General features: G+C 40.0%; 1 protein-coding gene across 1 annotated transcript in view; it reads left to right on the top strand.

Moving 5' to 3' along the window:
• grm1a (glutamate receptor, metabotropic 1a) overlaps positions 1–17,601 on the top strand; it is a 42,257-nt gene that overhangs the window by 21,066 nt on the left and 3,590 nt on the right. Inside the window, exons 4-8 of the mRNA XM_066676693.1 lie at positions 1,959–2,194; positions 7,658–7,904; positions 10,736–10,907; positions 11,597–11,723; positions 15,469–16,417. Of these exons, the coding sequence (XP_066532790.1) occupies positions 1,959–2,194; positions 7,658–7,904; positions 10,736–10,907; positions 11,597–11,723; positions 15,469–16,417 (1,731 nt within the window). The remainder of the gene's footprint in view (positions 1–1,958; positions 2,195–7,657; positions 7,905–10,735; positions 10,908–11,596; positions 11,724–15,468; positions 16,418–17,601) is intronic.

The raw sequence follows: 17,601 nt of genomic DNA, 5'->3' as shown, positions 1-17,601 counted from the left end.
TCACATATTTTAACGTAAAGAAGATGTAGTGACAACTCAAATAGAAAATTTATAAGTGTATTCAATCAGCCAAGATTGGTTTACTAGGTTTACTTTTTAGGGCAATTCAGTGGATAAACATCCAATCAGCTTTGGCCAAATCATATAAACAAGTCAATTTGCTGCTAAAAAGTTGACACAGTCAGTCTTCTAAATGGTTGGGTATTGGCCTCTGGTATTTGTTATCTCCTTTAGCCTCATAGCCAGTGCAAACTAATGAAGCAGACTTTGGTCAACTATATCGCGGCTGATTGACTACACTGGGGATAATGAACTTGATCTTCTCCTGAAAAATCATTTTAAGATATGAATCTGAGCTTCTTTGGTAGGTCTGACTCCTCTGATCTGCTTTAAGCCCTCATCTCAGCGCCACAGCTTTATACTTCATGAGTGGCTTTGCAGTCGAGCTCTACCTGGGCCCTCTCTTCATACATTATTCATTAGAGTAATGAAACACTCTGATGAGGCACACTCCCTCTAATCTCTGCCATTTTCCGCTCGGCCATGGAGAGCTGTGCTGGTTTAGGGGGGATGTGTTTTAGTCCGAATCTGTTGGAGGTGATTTTCCGAAGCGTGCTTCAGGATCTAGAGAGAGGAGTGGGGTATGAGAGGGATTTTGGACAGCCTTCTAGAGATACAGTGGGTACTTAAGGCCACTTAAGTTTGTGCTGTTTCATGTGTGTGCTCTTTGTGTGTGTGGAGAAGAGAGAGAATAACCTTACTCATTAATTTAATTTAAATCATTGTTCAAGGGTAGAAAATCAGACCTGTTCACAGCTGTGGAACCAAACATCTGAATGGTTTAATGTTTTTCTCAAAGGGAGATATTATATATTTGGTGCAAATATGATGCTTGGGACACTGTGTCATAATAGATTTGAGATAAGCATTTGGCCATTCATGATGGAGTGGTACATGCAGGATATTGTAAGCTAAAGTAGTAACCTCTCAGTGTGTTTATTTCTTGCAAGCTATGCTCTATAGATTTACACATTTAATGGCAAACCTTTGACTTTGTTTACATTTCAAACATCAGTATTTTGAAAAACCAATATCATTTTAAGTATATTTTTAACATACAGCCTTCCGTTCATTATGCTCACATAGACAGAGAGAGAGAGAGAGAGAAAGAGAGAGAGACAGTAACACACTTGAAACTGAATAACTGTGAATATGCTATGCTTTATATGGCACTAATGTATTCCGTCTGTCCAGCCTCCACACTTAAAAGGCCTGTAGCATGCAGTTTAAGTGATATAACCTATAGAAAAATTGGCTTATTATAATGCAAAAAGTCATATGAAGAAAAAAAATGTTGTGCCACACTGTTCAAATTACATGCTTTGTTGATTTTCTTAGTGAACATAAGTATATGTCTTCGGCTGAGAACATTTGCTCTTTATTTGCTGAATTTAATACATTAGAACAGTGTGGAAAAAATTAGGACACATTTCGTGTTTTTTTTTTCAGTATTTTCACTAAGTGTGTGCATTTTTTGCATTTGAGTGTATAATAGATCAACTAAAATAACCCCAACTGTAATTAGCTGCTAGTTGCTGTACCTTAACTATGCAAGGGTGCTATTTCTATCTCTGAAAGGTATGGGGTGGTGGGAGAGCCAGTTGAAATATGATAATTGGTTACTATTCATTTTCCCTACCTGCTGGTACTTGGTGATGTAACAGAAATCAGATGATTTAGAGTTAGGTAAAAGGCACTACATTTTGATTAAAGGCTGGAGAAAAACAACCACTTTGTATTTTTAATAGTATGATATCACAAATCTTATTTAACAGTACCAGGGATAAGGAATATCAAGATATAAGTTGAGCCAGGCTGATTTATAATGTAACAAAAACTGACAGGGCAGTTTAATCAACGTCTCTCTCTCTCTCTCTCTCTCTCTCTCTCTCTCTCAGTGACGGATGGGCAGATCGTGATGAAGTTGTGGAGGGATACGAGCAGGAAGCAGATGGAGGGATCACTATGAAGCTGCAGACAGAGGAAGTGACGTCATTTAATGACTACTTTCTGAAGCTGCGCCTAGACACCAACATCAGGAACCCATGGTTTTCTGAGTTCTGGCAGTACCGCTTCCAGTGTAGAATACCTGGTCACTCTCATGAGAACCTTAACTACCAAAAAATCTGCACAGGTAAACGAACAAAACACGCAGCCACCACACAATGACTAAATATGCATTGCTATATGTGTTTTTCATACCGTCGTGATTGTGAGTTTCAGTTGATCACTGTTGTCAGTCATTAATGTAATAATTAGGTGAAAAACTGACAGGAAGTTGACAGGATTATGAACACCAGTTAGACAGACACCCTGCTAACTGCATGCTGTGCCCTATTTTTGCATATTTGTGCCAAAATGGTTTCTGATCATCACCAAAGATGACATTTGGTGATGATATTTGACATTTTATTATTGGAAAAAATAATAAAAAATAAAATTAAAATAAAATTAGCCAGAAAAAATGTATTCGTCACTGCGTTGCTTTGATTTACGTCAAGGAAAAAGCACAGCAAAACCATGTGCATGCATTTGTCCTGTTCTTGGGTATAACTTTGTATCCAAAAATGAGTGTATGTTTTGGTTTAGAAGTTTTTAAGATAGTGATTTTGATGTTAGCAGCTGTGAATGTAGCATCTTAATATTCAACATTTAGGTGGTTTTATTATTCATCACAGTTATCACAATTGCTATTTTTGATACTTTGCAACAGTCACCATAAAATGACAAAAGAGTGGGAGAATACGTTACACAGAAATGCCTCGCAGTTCATCTTTCGTGGATTCGCTACTTCACAGGTTTTTTCAAGGGGGCTTATGGCCGGATATTGAGGGAAAATCTAGGGAAAATGTGAAAGATGAAAAGCCAGAATATTTAATTAAATCCATTAAAATTTCATAGACTAGGCCTGTAGGTGACAAAATATATAATTTACAAGTATTTCTTACATACAGTACATGCATTGTTTATGTCCACATCGGAGTGAAATTTACTTACGCTAAATCACAGCTTAGGAATGACTCTATTAAAGAAACTGGTAGGATGTCACATGTAGTTCCAGCTGAAAAACATTAGAGAATGACTGTTTAATGCAAAGGGTGTACTGTTAACAGTGTAGGGAAGGTTTCAGCCTACATCATAAAATGTGTCGGTTTATTTATACGTAAATTCTACCTTCCATTCCTTTTCAAGAAAATGATCTGTGACCCTGTCGTACAAACAAGGCGTCTTTTCCAGGGACTTGACTAGTGTCCTCTCAATGGCCAGCAGAGCTAGGCTGCTTAAACGGCCTTGGCCCATGTGAAGTGTGTGAAGCAGCTACAAAAACCCCCACAAGAAATAGAAGAAATAGATTTGTTGCTAGTCGTTTTTAACAAAGAAAATGCCGCTAAGAGGTTTAAGACAGTCTTCGGTTCAACTCAGAACAGAATGAAAATGTAATGCTCCCATGGATCTTTACACCAAAGGATCGCTGATTCGCTCATTTCGCTGTCAATCAAAAAGGGATTCAGCCTTAGGCAGATCATCCAATCATCATGCAGAAGCTGAGCGTCCAGGCCAGCCCACTGCCCCATAGACCCCCAGAGACAATGAGCGTCCGATGGGCAGGACAAAGTCCAGCATTTATACAATGGCTCATCTCGTTTCACTGCACTTCGCTGCTTCGCTATTGAACTCTGTGGACGCTCTGCGTCCACACTGTTTAAAGCACTGTGAAGCTGCGGGAATGATTGAGAGGAAAGCCGCATCTTTACCAGCGATAAGAAGCTGATTCTGAACAAAAGTTGAGCGCGTTGTAGTGCATATTTATTCAATGACATGTACACACAACAGTATATATTTGATCACTTATTTTTTGGCATTTTAGGGGAAGCTGAGCTTCCCTTGCAGTCTTAGAGCAATCGCCTCTGATGCACTAATATTATGCAAATTTGAAAACATCTCTCCAAGCCTTAAAAGCTTTTTAAAATGTAAGTAAACTATTGTTTAAATATTGAAATACAAACTTTACTTTTGGAAATTACAGAGAAAATAACATTTTCTCAGACCGACATGATTGTGTATTTTATTATAAACAAATTCATAATTTAATGCCTGTAAGTTGCTTAAGAAAAGTTGGGACAGTGGCATATTTAAATTTTTTTTTAATCATTTGGGAACTGAGGATACTAGCTGTTGAAGGTGGATGTGCAAGTGATCTTTTTTATTCTAGCCTGATAAAAGATTTTCTTCAGTCCAAAATGTCACTTTCATACCAGCGTACATCTCTGTAAAATCCCAATATACACCTCCATAACCTTGGAGTGTGTTAAGTGAAAACAATTTTAAATACTCTCAAGCCTATGTGTTCTTATAGGTCACAGAAATCGAACAGAGTTTTTTGTCTGTACCTTATGACTGCGTTTTACTCAAATTTCCTCAGACCTGTTCTTGGCAAGCGTGCTCTGACCAATGTTCTTTTTGAATTGTCTGATCATCCTCTCATGAAACCTGATGTGATGGTGAGCCACTACTATCTTTGTTTGCCAAAGCTGAGCGTTTTGGGAATGCTCCTTGGTGGAATGTTTCATAATGGTGTAACTTGAATGTTCTATAAACATTTCTCTTATTATATTCCTGTCTCAACTTTTCTGAGTTTCTGTCAAGCAGCAAATACAAAATAAATTCATAAAACACAAACAGGTTGGAACATCAGTGAAAACATTGTATTATTTCTTTGTACCTTTGTCAGTTAAAAACATAGTTTCAAGGGCATCAAGAAATCACATTAATTTTTTTATTTTGCAAAAAAAAAGCATTTACCTTTTAGAAAACCTAATAAATATAGCCATACTAGCATTCTTATGTATGTGTGTATATGTTTGCATATCACTTTAATAAATAGAATCAGACCAGTAGCATTAACAATATTGTTTAACTCTAGTTCTGCAGTGATCTGGCATTGAACTATTCAATGCTTCACCTGAGACAATATGCTTTATTTAATTCTCCATTATTGAATTGACATAATGAAATACACTTAAATATCCTGAGAATCTTTTCATTGTAATTCACCATCATGAGCTGAATCAAAATGTGAGCTCAGAGTGTTGTTACATCCTCATTAAATTAAACGGTACAGTGATGTGTTCCTCAATTACTGCGGTGTTAGGGGCACTGGTGTAAACCCAATCATATGCATGACGACTATATAGAATTGTATGTGGTAACTCTGTGTGTATTTTCCTCCATTTTTTTCATGAAATGTCCCTGTATCGGCTGGTTCAAAAGGTGATATAGGTAAATTAAACTGTGTCCCATACCCCTCCCCTTCTACGTGCTTTCCTACCTACTGTCCTCATCAACCGCTGAGTCTCTGTGCACAAGCATGACATTTCCTGTCATTCACAACGAATTGAAATAATGCTTGAATAGAATTGAATGTTGCTCTGGTTGTGGATAAAGGCAGATCTGTCTGTTTCTCGTGTAATCTGCTTGGATAAAAATTAAACAGATTTCGTGATGTATAAAAGAAAGGTATTCAGTGTCCGTTTTCAAGATAGGTATTAAACATTGTCCTGTACATAGTATTCCTGAAAGGATATCATAGTTTGACTTCCCATTCCAAATTTCTTACATTTACGGCTCAGTTAGAGCACTGGGAAGTGCTGTGTGGGCCAACTGTCATGAGCTTAGCTTGGCTTGGGTTATGGCATGTGCTGTGTGGGTCAGACCATTTTGGCCTAATGTTGACCTGGTCCCAGATTTGTTCCATAACACTCCTGATATCTGGGCCATATAAGGTGGATTGGTGTCAGAGTGGAAGCAGCCACACTAACCCTGAGTAAATGCTGGCATACAAGGCCAAACGGGGGTCATAAGAGAACTGCAGATGGGCCACATTTGGAGAGTGGTGACTTGTTCACAACAAATAAACTCCCCTCCTCAACACAGGCAAACTTATACAGACATAACACTATCCTTCAAGCCAAACCCAGGGCTGAGAGATATACAGTAGTTCCCCTGCCCTATCAGAGAATTGGAAGTCCCTTCAAGATGGCAGCAGGGATTCTCCTGAGATCAACTGGGGAAGGGAATTGTGTGAGGTCCTTTCTTTTTTGGAATTGGAATGGATCTAAAATATCTCAAATGGCTAGGTTTAATGTGTTCCCCCGGTGGTCTACTGCTGCTAAGAAACAGTATAATCAAACAGGAATGCTCAACATCTGCTGTTGTTGTGGTTCCCTACCTCTGAAAGTTGTGGATGGTAAGTTTGGAGGGTGATTTAAACACTGGTAACTGCACCTCCCTATGGCTGGGGCTGGTACGGATTTGGACTGGTGGTGGCTCGTTTTGCTTAGCAGAAATCTTTACAGATGTGAAGGACATTAGCTCATGTCGCACATGGAGCAAACCTTTGTGAGAAATCTGTGGGAGTGACAGGAAATTCATACAATGCAAATCAATTTCCGAAGGTTGAAGCACGACAATGAAACAAAGCCGTTCAAAAATCTAACGGTCGGTGTTGATGGAGGAGCTTTTACTGATTATATTAGCACATTGTCATCCAGATTTGCTCAGATTTTGCTGCTGTGATTTATATTCACACATTGCCTCGCTTGTTTTGCTTGGAAAGGCGTCTGCCTTGCGCCAGTCATAAAACTCCTTTCTTTTGGCAAGCGGGATCTGTAACAGGCTGCTATTTAGCTTAAAAGACAAGCAAAGTCATTCAGTAGTGGGTATAGCAGAGGCCTGCCAATAGAAGATATCAGTTCAACTCCTCTGTTCTGAATAGGATTCTTGCACTAAAAGCAAAAGAGAGGCCGGGTGCACATGGAGGAAAAAAACCTTTCTCACAGAGTGTGAGTTTGTGAAGATGACCACGGTGCTCTCAGCCTATGTGGAGGTCCCCCTCACAGCTGCAAGTCTGCATGCATATGATTGTGTGTGTGTGTGTGTGTGTGATTGAATCAAGGACAGAACACTACTATTTCTCTTTGCAGCTCTTCTTTTTATAAATTAAATAAAAATAAATGCAGCCCAGTTACTTTATACATTGCTCCATTCATTATTTAAATGCCAGCATTCTGTGTGAGGAGCTGTTATTCTCTCATGGAGTCTATAGCTTTGAATGGCTGTGAGGCCCATAAGCAATGCTGTGTGGCTTGTTGCAAGCCAGCTTTTAGCTGCTTATATATAACATACATTATAATTAGTGTCCAGGGGCTGGTCGCTGCTAAAATGCTCTGTGTGATGAGAGTGAAGGCAAAGATTTTAGGCTAACAGCTAAATAAGACACATTATAATTCTATGCATATTTATGCATCAAACTTCACATTGAGAGTTGAACCAAGCAAAGCCACTGGACACCGTGTGATGATTTCATGTGTGCAGAGGTTTTAGCATATTATATAGCATATGCCTAAGAAGAAAAATGTATAAACGTTTATCAGAATGTGTTTTTTAGAGCGTTTGGAACACACCAATATTTGTACCTAATAGAAAATAATTAAAATATAATACACAGTAACAAACTGACATACAAAATATATACAGCCATGTTGTCTAGCAAAACACCATGTTTTGACCATACTGACTGAAACTTCTTTCTCAATAGGCAATGAGAGCTTGAAGGATAACTATGTCCAGGACAGCAAGATGGGCTTTGTGATCAATGCCATCTACGCCATGGCCCACGGGCTCCATGACATGCTCCGGGAATTATGTCCAGACCACGAGGGACTGTGTGAGGCAATGGACCCCATTGATGGCAGCAAGCTTTTGGACTATTTGCTCAAAACCTCCTTCAGTGGCGTCTCTGGAGAGGAGGTGTACTTTGACGAGAATGGAGACACTCCTGGCAGGTAAATAGAAGTTTATACACCAGAAGCTTAAGTAAATATACAGTATACACAGCGCAGTCTCAGAACCCTACACTGAATACAGCATGCTTCAAGTACACAACATGGGCGAATGTTTGGGAACAACTACTCAGGGATTCTGCTCTTTTGGTGAGGATTTTCCACAATAGCATTAGTGAGGTCAAGTGCGATTGGTTCTGGATTGCAAATGCCACTCAAATTAATCTTTAAATTATTATATAGTATTAGTCATGGTGACCTTAAGCTCAGGTGCCCTTGCTCCTGTGTCTCTTTCTCTTCTCATGGATATTACACAATTGAATGGCTCTGTTTTTTTAGATCATGGTCATTTGTGGTTAAATGAATTGGGGATTTTGTATAAAACTGACAGTGATTCAAAACAGATTTACACACTAAAGCCCCTGTTATTAAAACTAATATCTCAAAGTCATTGCATCAGTTTAAATTATGCAGGCTGTGACACTGTCCAGTTACTCACAGACTACACTGTATGTCACCAGCACCAATCATGTTACATAATCTTAAATCAGTTTTAAACTGCAAATGACTTACTACACTGCTGGGAGATTGTGAATCTCCAGAACAGCTTCAATTGTACAATTGTAATCACTGTTCCTATAGAGATACCTGCCAGCTGAGCTGTTTTTGTGAATGAAAGATCCTGCCATCTGTGGCCCAGTAATGAACCCTCTGTCAGAGTCTTCTTTTATCATTTCCTTTTGCCATTTAGATGTAAAATAGAGGGCAACTGAATCTACTCAGCGTTTTAATATCATATAGTACACCTGTTTGGAAGAAACTGCACTCGCTTCATGGATAGCAGACACATTCGGGCCAAATCTGTTTCACTTTTGGCACTTATGGCCCAGTTACAGCATTAGCAAATGTGTGGGCAGGACAGTGGCCAGAGGACATGAGCCAGGCTTGACTTGTGTTACAGCACCTGTTGTGTGGGCCAGACAGATTTTATTCATAATATATCAGACATCTGGCTCATATAAAATGGACTCGTGGCAAAGTTGAGGCAACCAGACTCACCCTGAGTCAACACCATCATTCAAAGCCAAATGTGGGCCATAAGAGAACTGCTATCTGCATATGGTTCTCCTATCAATTATTCATGATATGTCTTTCACGATTGTAACTCAAATAACATTCTTAATGTTGATTAGGAGATAATGGAAGTAGATTTTTTTTTAGTAAATTTGGTGCTTTTCAGTCGGCCCATTCATCAGGAAAAATTACAAAAATGGAGATAGATTTTTTTTCAGACAGTGATGACACTTGACTTAATATAACTAGTTACTATCGACCTCTGTTTAATATCACCTCCCACACACACACGTACACAACCAGACACACACTCACACAGGTGTGTATGCGAGTTTAATGAGTTTGGAGTGGAACAGATTGCCTGTCTGTGGTTGCAGCTCCAGCTGTTTCCACTCCAATTCCTGGAAGCGGTCAGCTACTGTCAGTGTGACTTTACGCTCATAGAAGATGACACATTGGAGTTACGCTGCTGCCACCTTCACTATTGCTATAATGCAGGTGGATGTTTACATCCAGGTGGATGAGTGTGTGTGTGAATGTGCTTTTCTTTGTACAGTATATATATATATATATATAAATATAAATAAATCTTTTATTCTTTATAAATTAGATTAGTAAATAATTTTAATCCAGCACAGCATCATCATTTTCAGTTTAATCATTTTACAGCAGGATTATACTCATTATTATATCTGTCATATTTGTTGGTAATGTCTGTACTAGTTTGTTTTACAATTTAGTGTACACATTATTACACATTAAAAGTCTCTGTGAATTTAAAACCTGTTGAGAAGATTAAAAATTAGGTATATCTTGTACACAGGACAGTAATCTGAGTGATCCGATCGTGGACCAGCAGTGGTGTGCCATCAATTTTACACCAGTGGACCAAAATATGCTCGCTGTCTGGGGTCTCATTCTCAACAACGGTTGTCTGTCACCGTATTGTTGACAGAATACGCACACGTAGTGTGCCCAACCATCCCGTAAACTACGGAATTGGCCCGTATTTGGACTCTAAAATATGTGTTTGGTTTTTAACCTATACGATACGTGTTTTGTTCTGTATTTTTGAGGTCTTCGCGGCTCCTAACCAGAGAACACACTTTTCATTGGTCATCATCTTTATTTAGCCAATCAGCAGCTAGAGATATCTGTCCATCATTCAGTGTGCAGCCAATGGAGTCACAGTCCTTCCTACAGTGGTATGTTTTGCGGCAGCGCTGAGAGCAGCAGGTCAGAGCTGAAACACTGAGAACTGCAGCTCTTCTTTAGATAGAACTAATGTTATCTTAGCTACCTGTGGCTTTGCTTAATCTGTACCTCGTCAAAGTAATATATATATTTGACAGCAGCTGTCCTTATATCACATTGTGTGAACAAAACCTGGAATATTTTCACTTTGAAATCTTCTGAAAGGTTCCTATTTTCACACACACACACACACACACACACACACACACACACACACACACACACACACACACACACACATCCAAACCACACCTTGTTCTCTTTGTTGCGAGCGTTATGGGTCAGGGCACAAACAGCAGTAGGTCATATGTTTAAGTCCCACAGGGCCAACACAGAGTGGAGACACTTTGTCTGAACTCAAGGTGTTTTGTGAACACACAGTGTGTGAACCTGGCCACTTGTGAGCCCCAGAGTTTTACCACTACAAGGCCTTAGGGAGGGGACTATTGATGTACATTTCTTTCTTTCTTCTTGAGTAACTCTGTCTCTCTCTCTTTCTCCCTCAGGTATGACATTATGAATCTGCAGTATGTGGAGGAGCTGGGTCGCTATGACTACATCAATGTGGGCTCATGGCATGAGGGTCTCCTGAGCATTGATGATTACAAGCTCATGACGAACCATAGTGAGATGGTACGCTCTGTCTGCAGTGACCCTTGCTCCAAGGGACAGATCAAGGTACTGTGTGTGTGTGTGTGTGTGTGTGTGTGTGTGAGTTTGTATGAGTTTAATATCTTTGTAGTTTAGTTTGTCTTTAGTCACTCAGCAACAAATAAAAAAATCTTACACAGTGGGAACACCTTGCTAGTCCCTGTAGCATTTTTTTGGTATGGCAAGGGTAGATTTATATTAGTGGAATATTTAAAACAGTTTTCCCGCAGAAAATATCAAATTCACAAAATGTTTCCCTTACTTCAAATAAAGTGTATTAACTAATATATAGCACAGCATTTAATTTAGGCTTTGGCTTAAGCTTGGTTTTGGAAACCAGACATAAATTACATATATAAAAACCATTAGAGAGACCAAACATGTCTCTGCTGATTAACTAATGATTTTTGACCAAAAGTTTTATATAATATAGTGTCTGGGTATGTGTTTGTGTGTGTGTGTGTGTGAGAGAGAGAGAGAGAGAGAGAGAGAGAGAGAGAGAGAGAGAGAGAGAGAGAGAGAGAGAGAGAGAGAGAGTGAGAAAGAGAGTGAGTACGTCTGTCGGGTCAAAGTAGCAAACATACAACTTGAAACAAGATAGACCTTCCAAATGGCCCTTTTAACCCATGGTCTCTCTATAAGAGCAGCTCATTTTGATCGTGTAAACATTTCAAGGAGTACATTAAAAGGCCATCACCTTTGACTTCTGTCTGTAGGTGATCCGGAAAGGGGAGGTGAGCTGCTGCTGGATCTGCACTACTTGCAAGGATAATGAATATGTACAGGATGAGTTCACCTGCAAGGCCTGTGATCTGGGATGGTGGCCTGATGATGAACTAGCAGGTAAGAGATTGGACCATATATCGCTGCATATATTATATTAATTAGTTAATCAAAACAGTCTTTTATGGCATTAATCTTTATCAGTGCGCTGTTGTGAACGTCATCTCTACATTATGGATGATCTCACTGTGGAGGATCACATTAGGTGGCTTTTCTAGACATCACATTAATAAATACATTTCGTGCTCCATGACCTTTCAAGATCATACAGTGTGTCAACATATATCTGAAGACTTAGACACTTTAAGGTGCGTTCACCACTTGCACAATCACCACTGAATGGGATGAGATGGACCCTGAAGCAGGTGCACATGAGCTTAAGGGCACATTTATGAAGCTAAATCAAAGAAATATGTATTTGAATCTGAATTGGGAATATTTCATATTTGATTTGCTTTTGTATGGCAGTTGATAAACTTGAATTTTGAGGTGGTGAAATATTCAGATTTGACAAATTCACAAAATAAATTCAGATTTAAAAACAGATCTAAAAAATACAGGCCTATAAATTAAAGTCTAAAAAAATCAGATTTCAAAAATACGAATCTAGGCCAGAGGACAAAAAGCAGGCTGGTCATTCAGATATTCCAAACTCAGACAAATATAATTCAAACATTCAGAGAGTTTGTGATCCAGAACTAATCATCCAACAGCAGTACCTGAGCTCTTGAACATTTCTGTGTTTCTGTGACATTTTGTCTGAAAACATTCTAGAATATTTGTGTTGGTTAATGCTAAAAAGCAGAAAAATGACCCTATAAATATCACTGACTTCATTAGAAACTTTGCATGACTAATCTTTCACGAACTGTGGCATAACCATGTGTATTATTCATTCATTCATTCATTATCTGTAACCGCTTATCCAGTTCAGGGTCGCGGTGGGTCCAGAGCCTACCTGGAATCATTGGGCGCAAGGCAGGAATACACCCTGGAGGGGGCACCAGTCCTTCACAGGGCCCATATGTATTATATCAACATTATTGAGTACTGAGACACTGATATATTAAGTAGGGATGGCACAATACCACTTTTTTAGGTCCGATACCGATACCGATATTTTACATTTGGGTATCTGCCGATATCAATATTAAACCGATTTTTTGAAAAAATAATTGACACTACTGACATGTTTACAGGCCTCTCACAACAGTCACTCTATTATGTGATGCCTGCCGGTCTTATGCGAAAGTGCTGCATTGGCTTACCGCATTTTGCAAATTTTTTATATTTAATGGATCGGATTGCATGTTTTGTTCCGTTCCGATATCCGATCCAGCAATTTAGGCCAGAATCAGACCGATATCGATACTGAATATCGGATCGCCGCATCCCTAATATTAAGTATACTCATTGCACCAGTTGACCGTCCAGGCACTAGTCAGTTAACTCATCTATCAATTTGCCCAGTCTTTCATACAAAGAATTCTTACTTAAACCATATTTGGGGGACACATTTGCTACCCAGAGGCAGCTCTCTATTTCTTAGCCTTTTCTTTCTCTTACTCCCCAACGCACATCCTTACTCCTTCTCTCTCTTAGTCCCTCTTGTGAGCTGCATGTTGTTTTGACAGCTTGGTGCAGGAGTGTGGAGAGGAGTGGGCAACTGTGAGCTTGGAATCCCATTAGTACCCAGCAGCCATGTGCCAGGCACAACAGTTAGGGCATGAGAGCTGGGGAATTCTGATTACCTGCGAGACCCAACGATGTGAGATAGAGAAGTCTCTGGAACAGCCAGATAGAGGATGGAAGGAAAACAGGGGGGAAAAGGTCAGCACAGAGGTGCACAGAGTACAATGGAGGAGGTGGAAAATGATAGAGAATTGTGAGCAGGGGAGCACTGGTGGCAAATGCAATGCATTATGATTCGACAGTATGGCTCTCCATAAAACTAAATTATGAAATGCTTTCCCTCATAAATCTTTATCATCTCAATGAGCTCCCTAACACGTTACCACACACATCACTATTTGTCTTTCCCTCATTTACTGCTATTCCCACCTCAGGTTATTCTGTCTCTGTATTTATTTTCCCTTTGCAGATTGTGATACTGAGGTGTTTTTATTTATTTAAAAAACTAATCTGATCAATGTAGATCGAATTTGGACCAGTTTCATATAGTGACTGGACACCAAACTTTTGTACCAACATTTCCTATTAATGGATGAACACTTACAATTAGTTCTCATCATCATTTCATGGTGCTCTTCAATGGTTTAAAGGACCGCCATAATGCAGGATCATTCTCAGTGGTGCAGTGACACTGATGTGGTGGTGTGTTAGTGTGTGTCCACTCCTACCTCGTTGGTCCAACTTGTAGATGTACAGTCATAGACAGTAGCTCATCTGTTGCTGCACATTTTGTCTTGGTCATCCGCTAGTCCTTCATCAGTGGACACAGGATGCTGTTGGCTGGATAACTTTTGGTTGTTGGACTATTCTCAGTACAGCAGTTACACTAATGGCTTTAAAAACTCGAGCAGCCCTGCTGTGTCTAATCCACTGGTAGCAGAGCAACACATCACCAGCACTGTCACTGCAGCGCTGCGAATGATCCACCAGTCAAATCATACCGGCTCTATGGTGGCCCGGAACATTGGTGAAATGGGGATAAAAAAAGTATGCAGAGAAACAGGTGGACTACAGTCTGCAATTGTAGAATGGACTTAAACTGCTCCACAGTGTATATACAGGCTATTTGCTCTTCTAGCTCATGCCTGGCATTGGGAAGATTGAATGTAGGCTCATGTGTTGCTGCTCCAAAGCATACCAGTGCGTTTCATGTATTTTTATGGAAATTATACAAGCTGTGTGTGCACATTGAAAGTATCTGATTCCTAGTTACTTGCCTCCAATTGTTGATATTTACTGTAGATTGCATATGCTATGCTTGTGTTTTATTAACATCACATGCATATTCATATCACTGGTCATTGGTCTGCAGTGTATCAGGTTCTAAGTGGATAATTGAAAGTAAAAAAGTGTAGGTATACGTTGATATTTCTGAAAATGATTCAGTCAACTTTCTTTGTGACACTGGTCTTTGTTGTTGCTTAATTCATTTTATCACCACGGCTAAGTTAGATTGTCTTGCAAATGTGGCATTTTTGTTGCTGCTCATGGTGCATGTGGGTCATGCACGTGATATTATTAATGTCAAAAAATACACACGCGGGTCCTTTCAGGGCAGAGGAGAATTCACACTAATGACAGATGTGGGTCACTTACATACACAAATATGAAGCTTCAAGGCAGAAAGATCTGGGCCTGTCTCATGAAGCAGGATTTCTTATGCTGTATGCCTAACCTGCTCTAGGGCAGGCTAAGTTTAAGATTTCCAGTCATAAACAGCTCTTGGACTCATCATGGCTGAGCTCTTGACCGCTCAGTGGAAGACTTCTGTCTTTTTTGGGTCACGTATATTTTTTTCTGTGGAGATCATACTACATAGAAATAAAAGCAATTGAAAGCTTTGATTTTTGAAAATAAAGCAATTGAAAGCTTTGATTTTCACAATTATCCTCACTTTACTTTCTACATTTTTGAAAAATTGAATTAATAAAAGCTACTTCTTAGAAAAATAAGCCAATGAACTCCTGCTCGTTTCACAGTTGGCTGTTATGTACATGCGGACTAATATTGCTGTAAGGCTTTGTGAAACGGGCATCTCAGATCAAACCTTATTCTTTAAGCAATAAGTCTTGGAATTTGAATGTATCCCTATCTCTTTCCTTCTGTTTTTCAGAGTGTCAGCCTCTTCCTCTTAAATGCCTGGAGTGGAGTAGTGTGGAGTCTATTGTTGCCGTTGTTTTTTCCTGCCTTGGCATCCTGGTGACACTCTTTGTCACCTTCGTCTTCATCCAGTACAGGGATACGCCAGTGGTGAAGTCGTCCAGCCGTGAACTCTGCTATATCATCTTGGCAGGCATCTTCATGGGCTATATCTGCCCTTTCACGCTCATTGCACGGCCCACAGTGATCTCCTGCTACCTGCAGCGCCTCCTTGTGGGCCTCTCATCCGCCATGTGTTACTCAGCCCTGGTCACTAAAACAAACCGCATTGCCCGTATCTTGGCCGGGAGCAAAAAGAAAATTTGCACACGCAAACCACGCTTCATGAGCGCCTGGGCACAGGTGGTAATCGCCTTCATCCTCATCAGCCTGCAGCTGACTCTAGAGATTACACTGATTGTGCTGGAGCCTCCCGAACCTGTCAAGAGCTACCCCAGCATCCGCGAGGTCTACCTCATCTGTAACACCAGTAACTTGGGTGTAGTGGCACCATTGGGCTACAATGGCCTACTCATTATGAGCTGCACCTACTATGCCTTTAAGACACGCAATGTGCCGGCAAACTTTAACGAGGCCAAGTACATTGCCTTCACCATGTACACCACCTGCATCATTTGGCTGGCATTTGTGCCCATCTACTTTGGCTCCAACTACAAGATAATCACCACGTCATTCTCGGTCAGTCTGAGCGTCACTGTGGCCCTGGGCTGCATGTTTACGCCCAAGATGTACATCATCATAGCCAAGCCAGAGCGCAACGTACGCAGCGCCTTCACCACATCGGACGTAGTGCGTATGCACGTGGGCGACGGCAAGGCCGCTGCTGCAGCCTGTCAGAGCAACAGCTTCCTTAACATGTTCCGCAGGAAGAAGAACAACAACAATGCAACCAGCACCACCAAGTGAGTCAAAAGTCATGCAGCTTTTACAACACTAAGTTATTGTGTTAGGAGCAAGTTTCAACGACCCCATAGTGTCTACATTTCTGCTTTACCCCTATGTATATTGAACTTGTAGCAAAAATGTAGACCATCTGGAGGTCCTTGAGGGCCAGTTTGAGTATCACTGGACTGAGACAGAAATATATATACATTGCTTAGTTTCTATATCATGACTGTCCAATGAAAAACATGTATCTCCAATTTCATGATGAATGGACCAATAGATATGCTCCAAATGTGCTTGGAAATAGTTTTTTACATTGACTTCCATTTAAATTTGAGAAGGTTTTTCCTTCTACTGTAAAGTTACTGTTTTGGAGATACGTGTTTTCTTTTGACAAACTCCTGTGAAACATAATGGGCCAGTTTTGTTCTGGTCCTAAACCTAGTGCTAATCCAGCCATCACCAATCCTCCTCCTGAAGATCTACAACCCAGCCTAGCTATGCCTTCCTTCCGAAACCTTGAACTGCTTTCTTACAGGTTTCACTTCCTGACCTAAGAAAACACACCTGATTCAACTAGTTACTGAGTTATTGTAAAGTCCCAAAATTCTCAAAATCTACACTTTGGTCATGTCAAACGTTTTCTATATGGCAAGAGACCTTGAGCATGCCCCACATTGGTTATGCATGTTTTCAATCAGATAATTTGCTGATATATAGATGCTAGATTCAGATTGCAAACATGTGGCCCAGTGTGAAGTTAATCAACTAATGCATTCTTAGTTACATATGAATAACTTTGCAAATGTGGACTCAATGCCCAAGCATTGCAGGCCTACATAACTCAATCATGGTTTAATAACTGGATCAGGTGTGTATGATCTGCAATAGCGTAGTTATCCAAGATAAGGTTTCCTGAGCACAATTTTAGCCTAAATAGGTGTGTCTATAGAAATTACACTGGTACAATATTAGAAGAGACTAAGTTCACTGTATTAAAACTGCCCACTGGAAATAACAATTATTTTTCTAAGTAGCACATCAACATGTTGGATCATGTAGGTAGCATTGCTAGTTTTCTTTCTATCATGTGTGTATTTCAGTTTTCTCTCTGATGTTAGCTCTGCCATGTTTTTCTCCCTGCTGCAAACCGGAGTATGTATGTAGTGTTTTGTTAGCGCCAGGCACTGCATAGCTGTCT

Source organism: Hoplias malabaricus, chromosome 7 (assembly GCF_029633855.1).
Source record: "Hoplias malabaricus isolate fHopMal1 chromosome 7, fHopMal1.hap1, whole genome shotgun sequence".
In the NCBI taxonomy this organism is placed as follows: Eukaryota; Metazoa; Chordata; class Actinopteri; order Characiformes; family Erythrinidae; genus Hoplias; species Hoplias malabaricus.
Note: the sequence above shows the minus strand (reverse complement) of the source record. Positions and strands in the feature narration are given on the sequence as shown.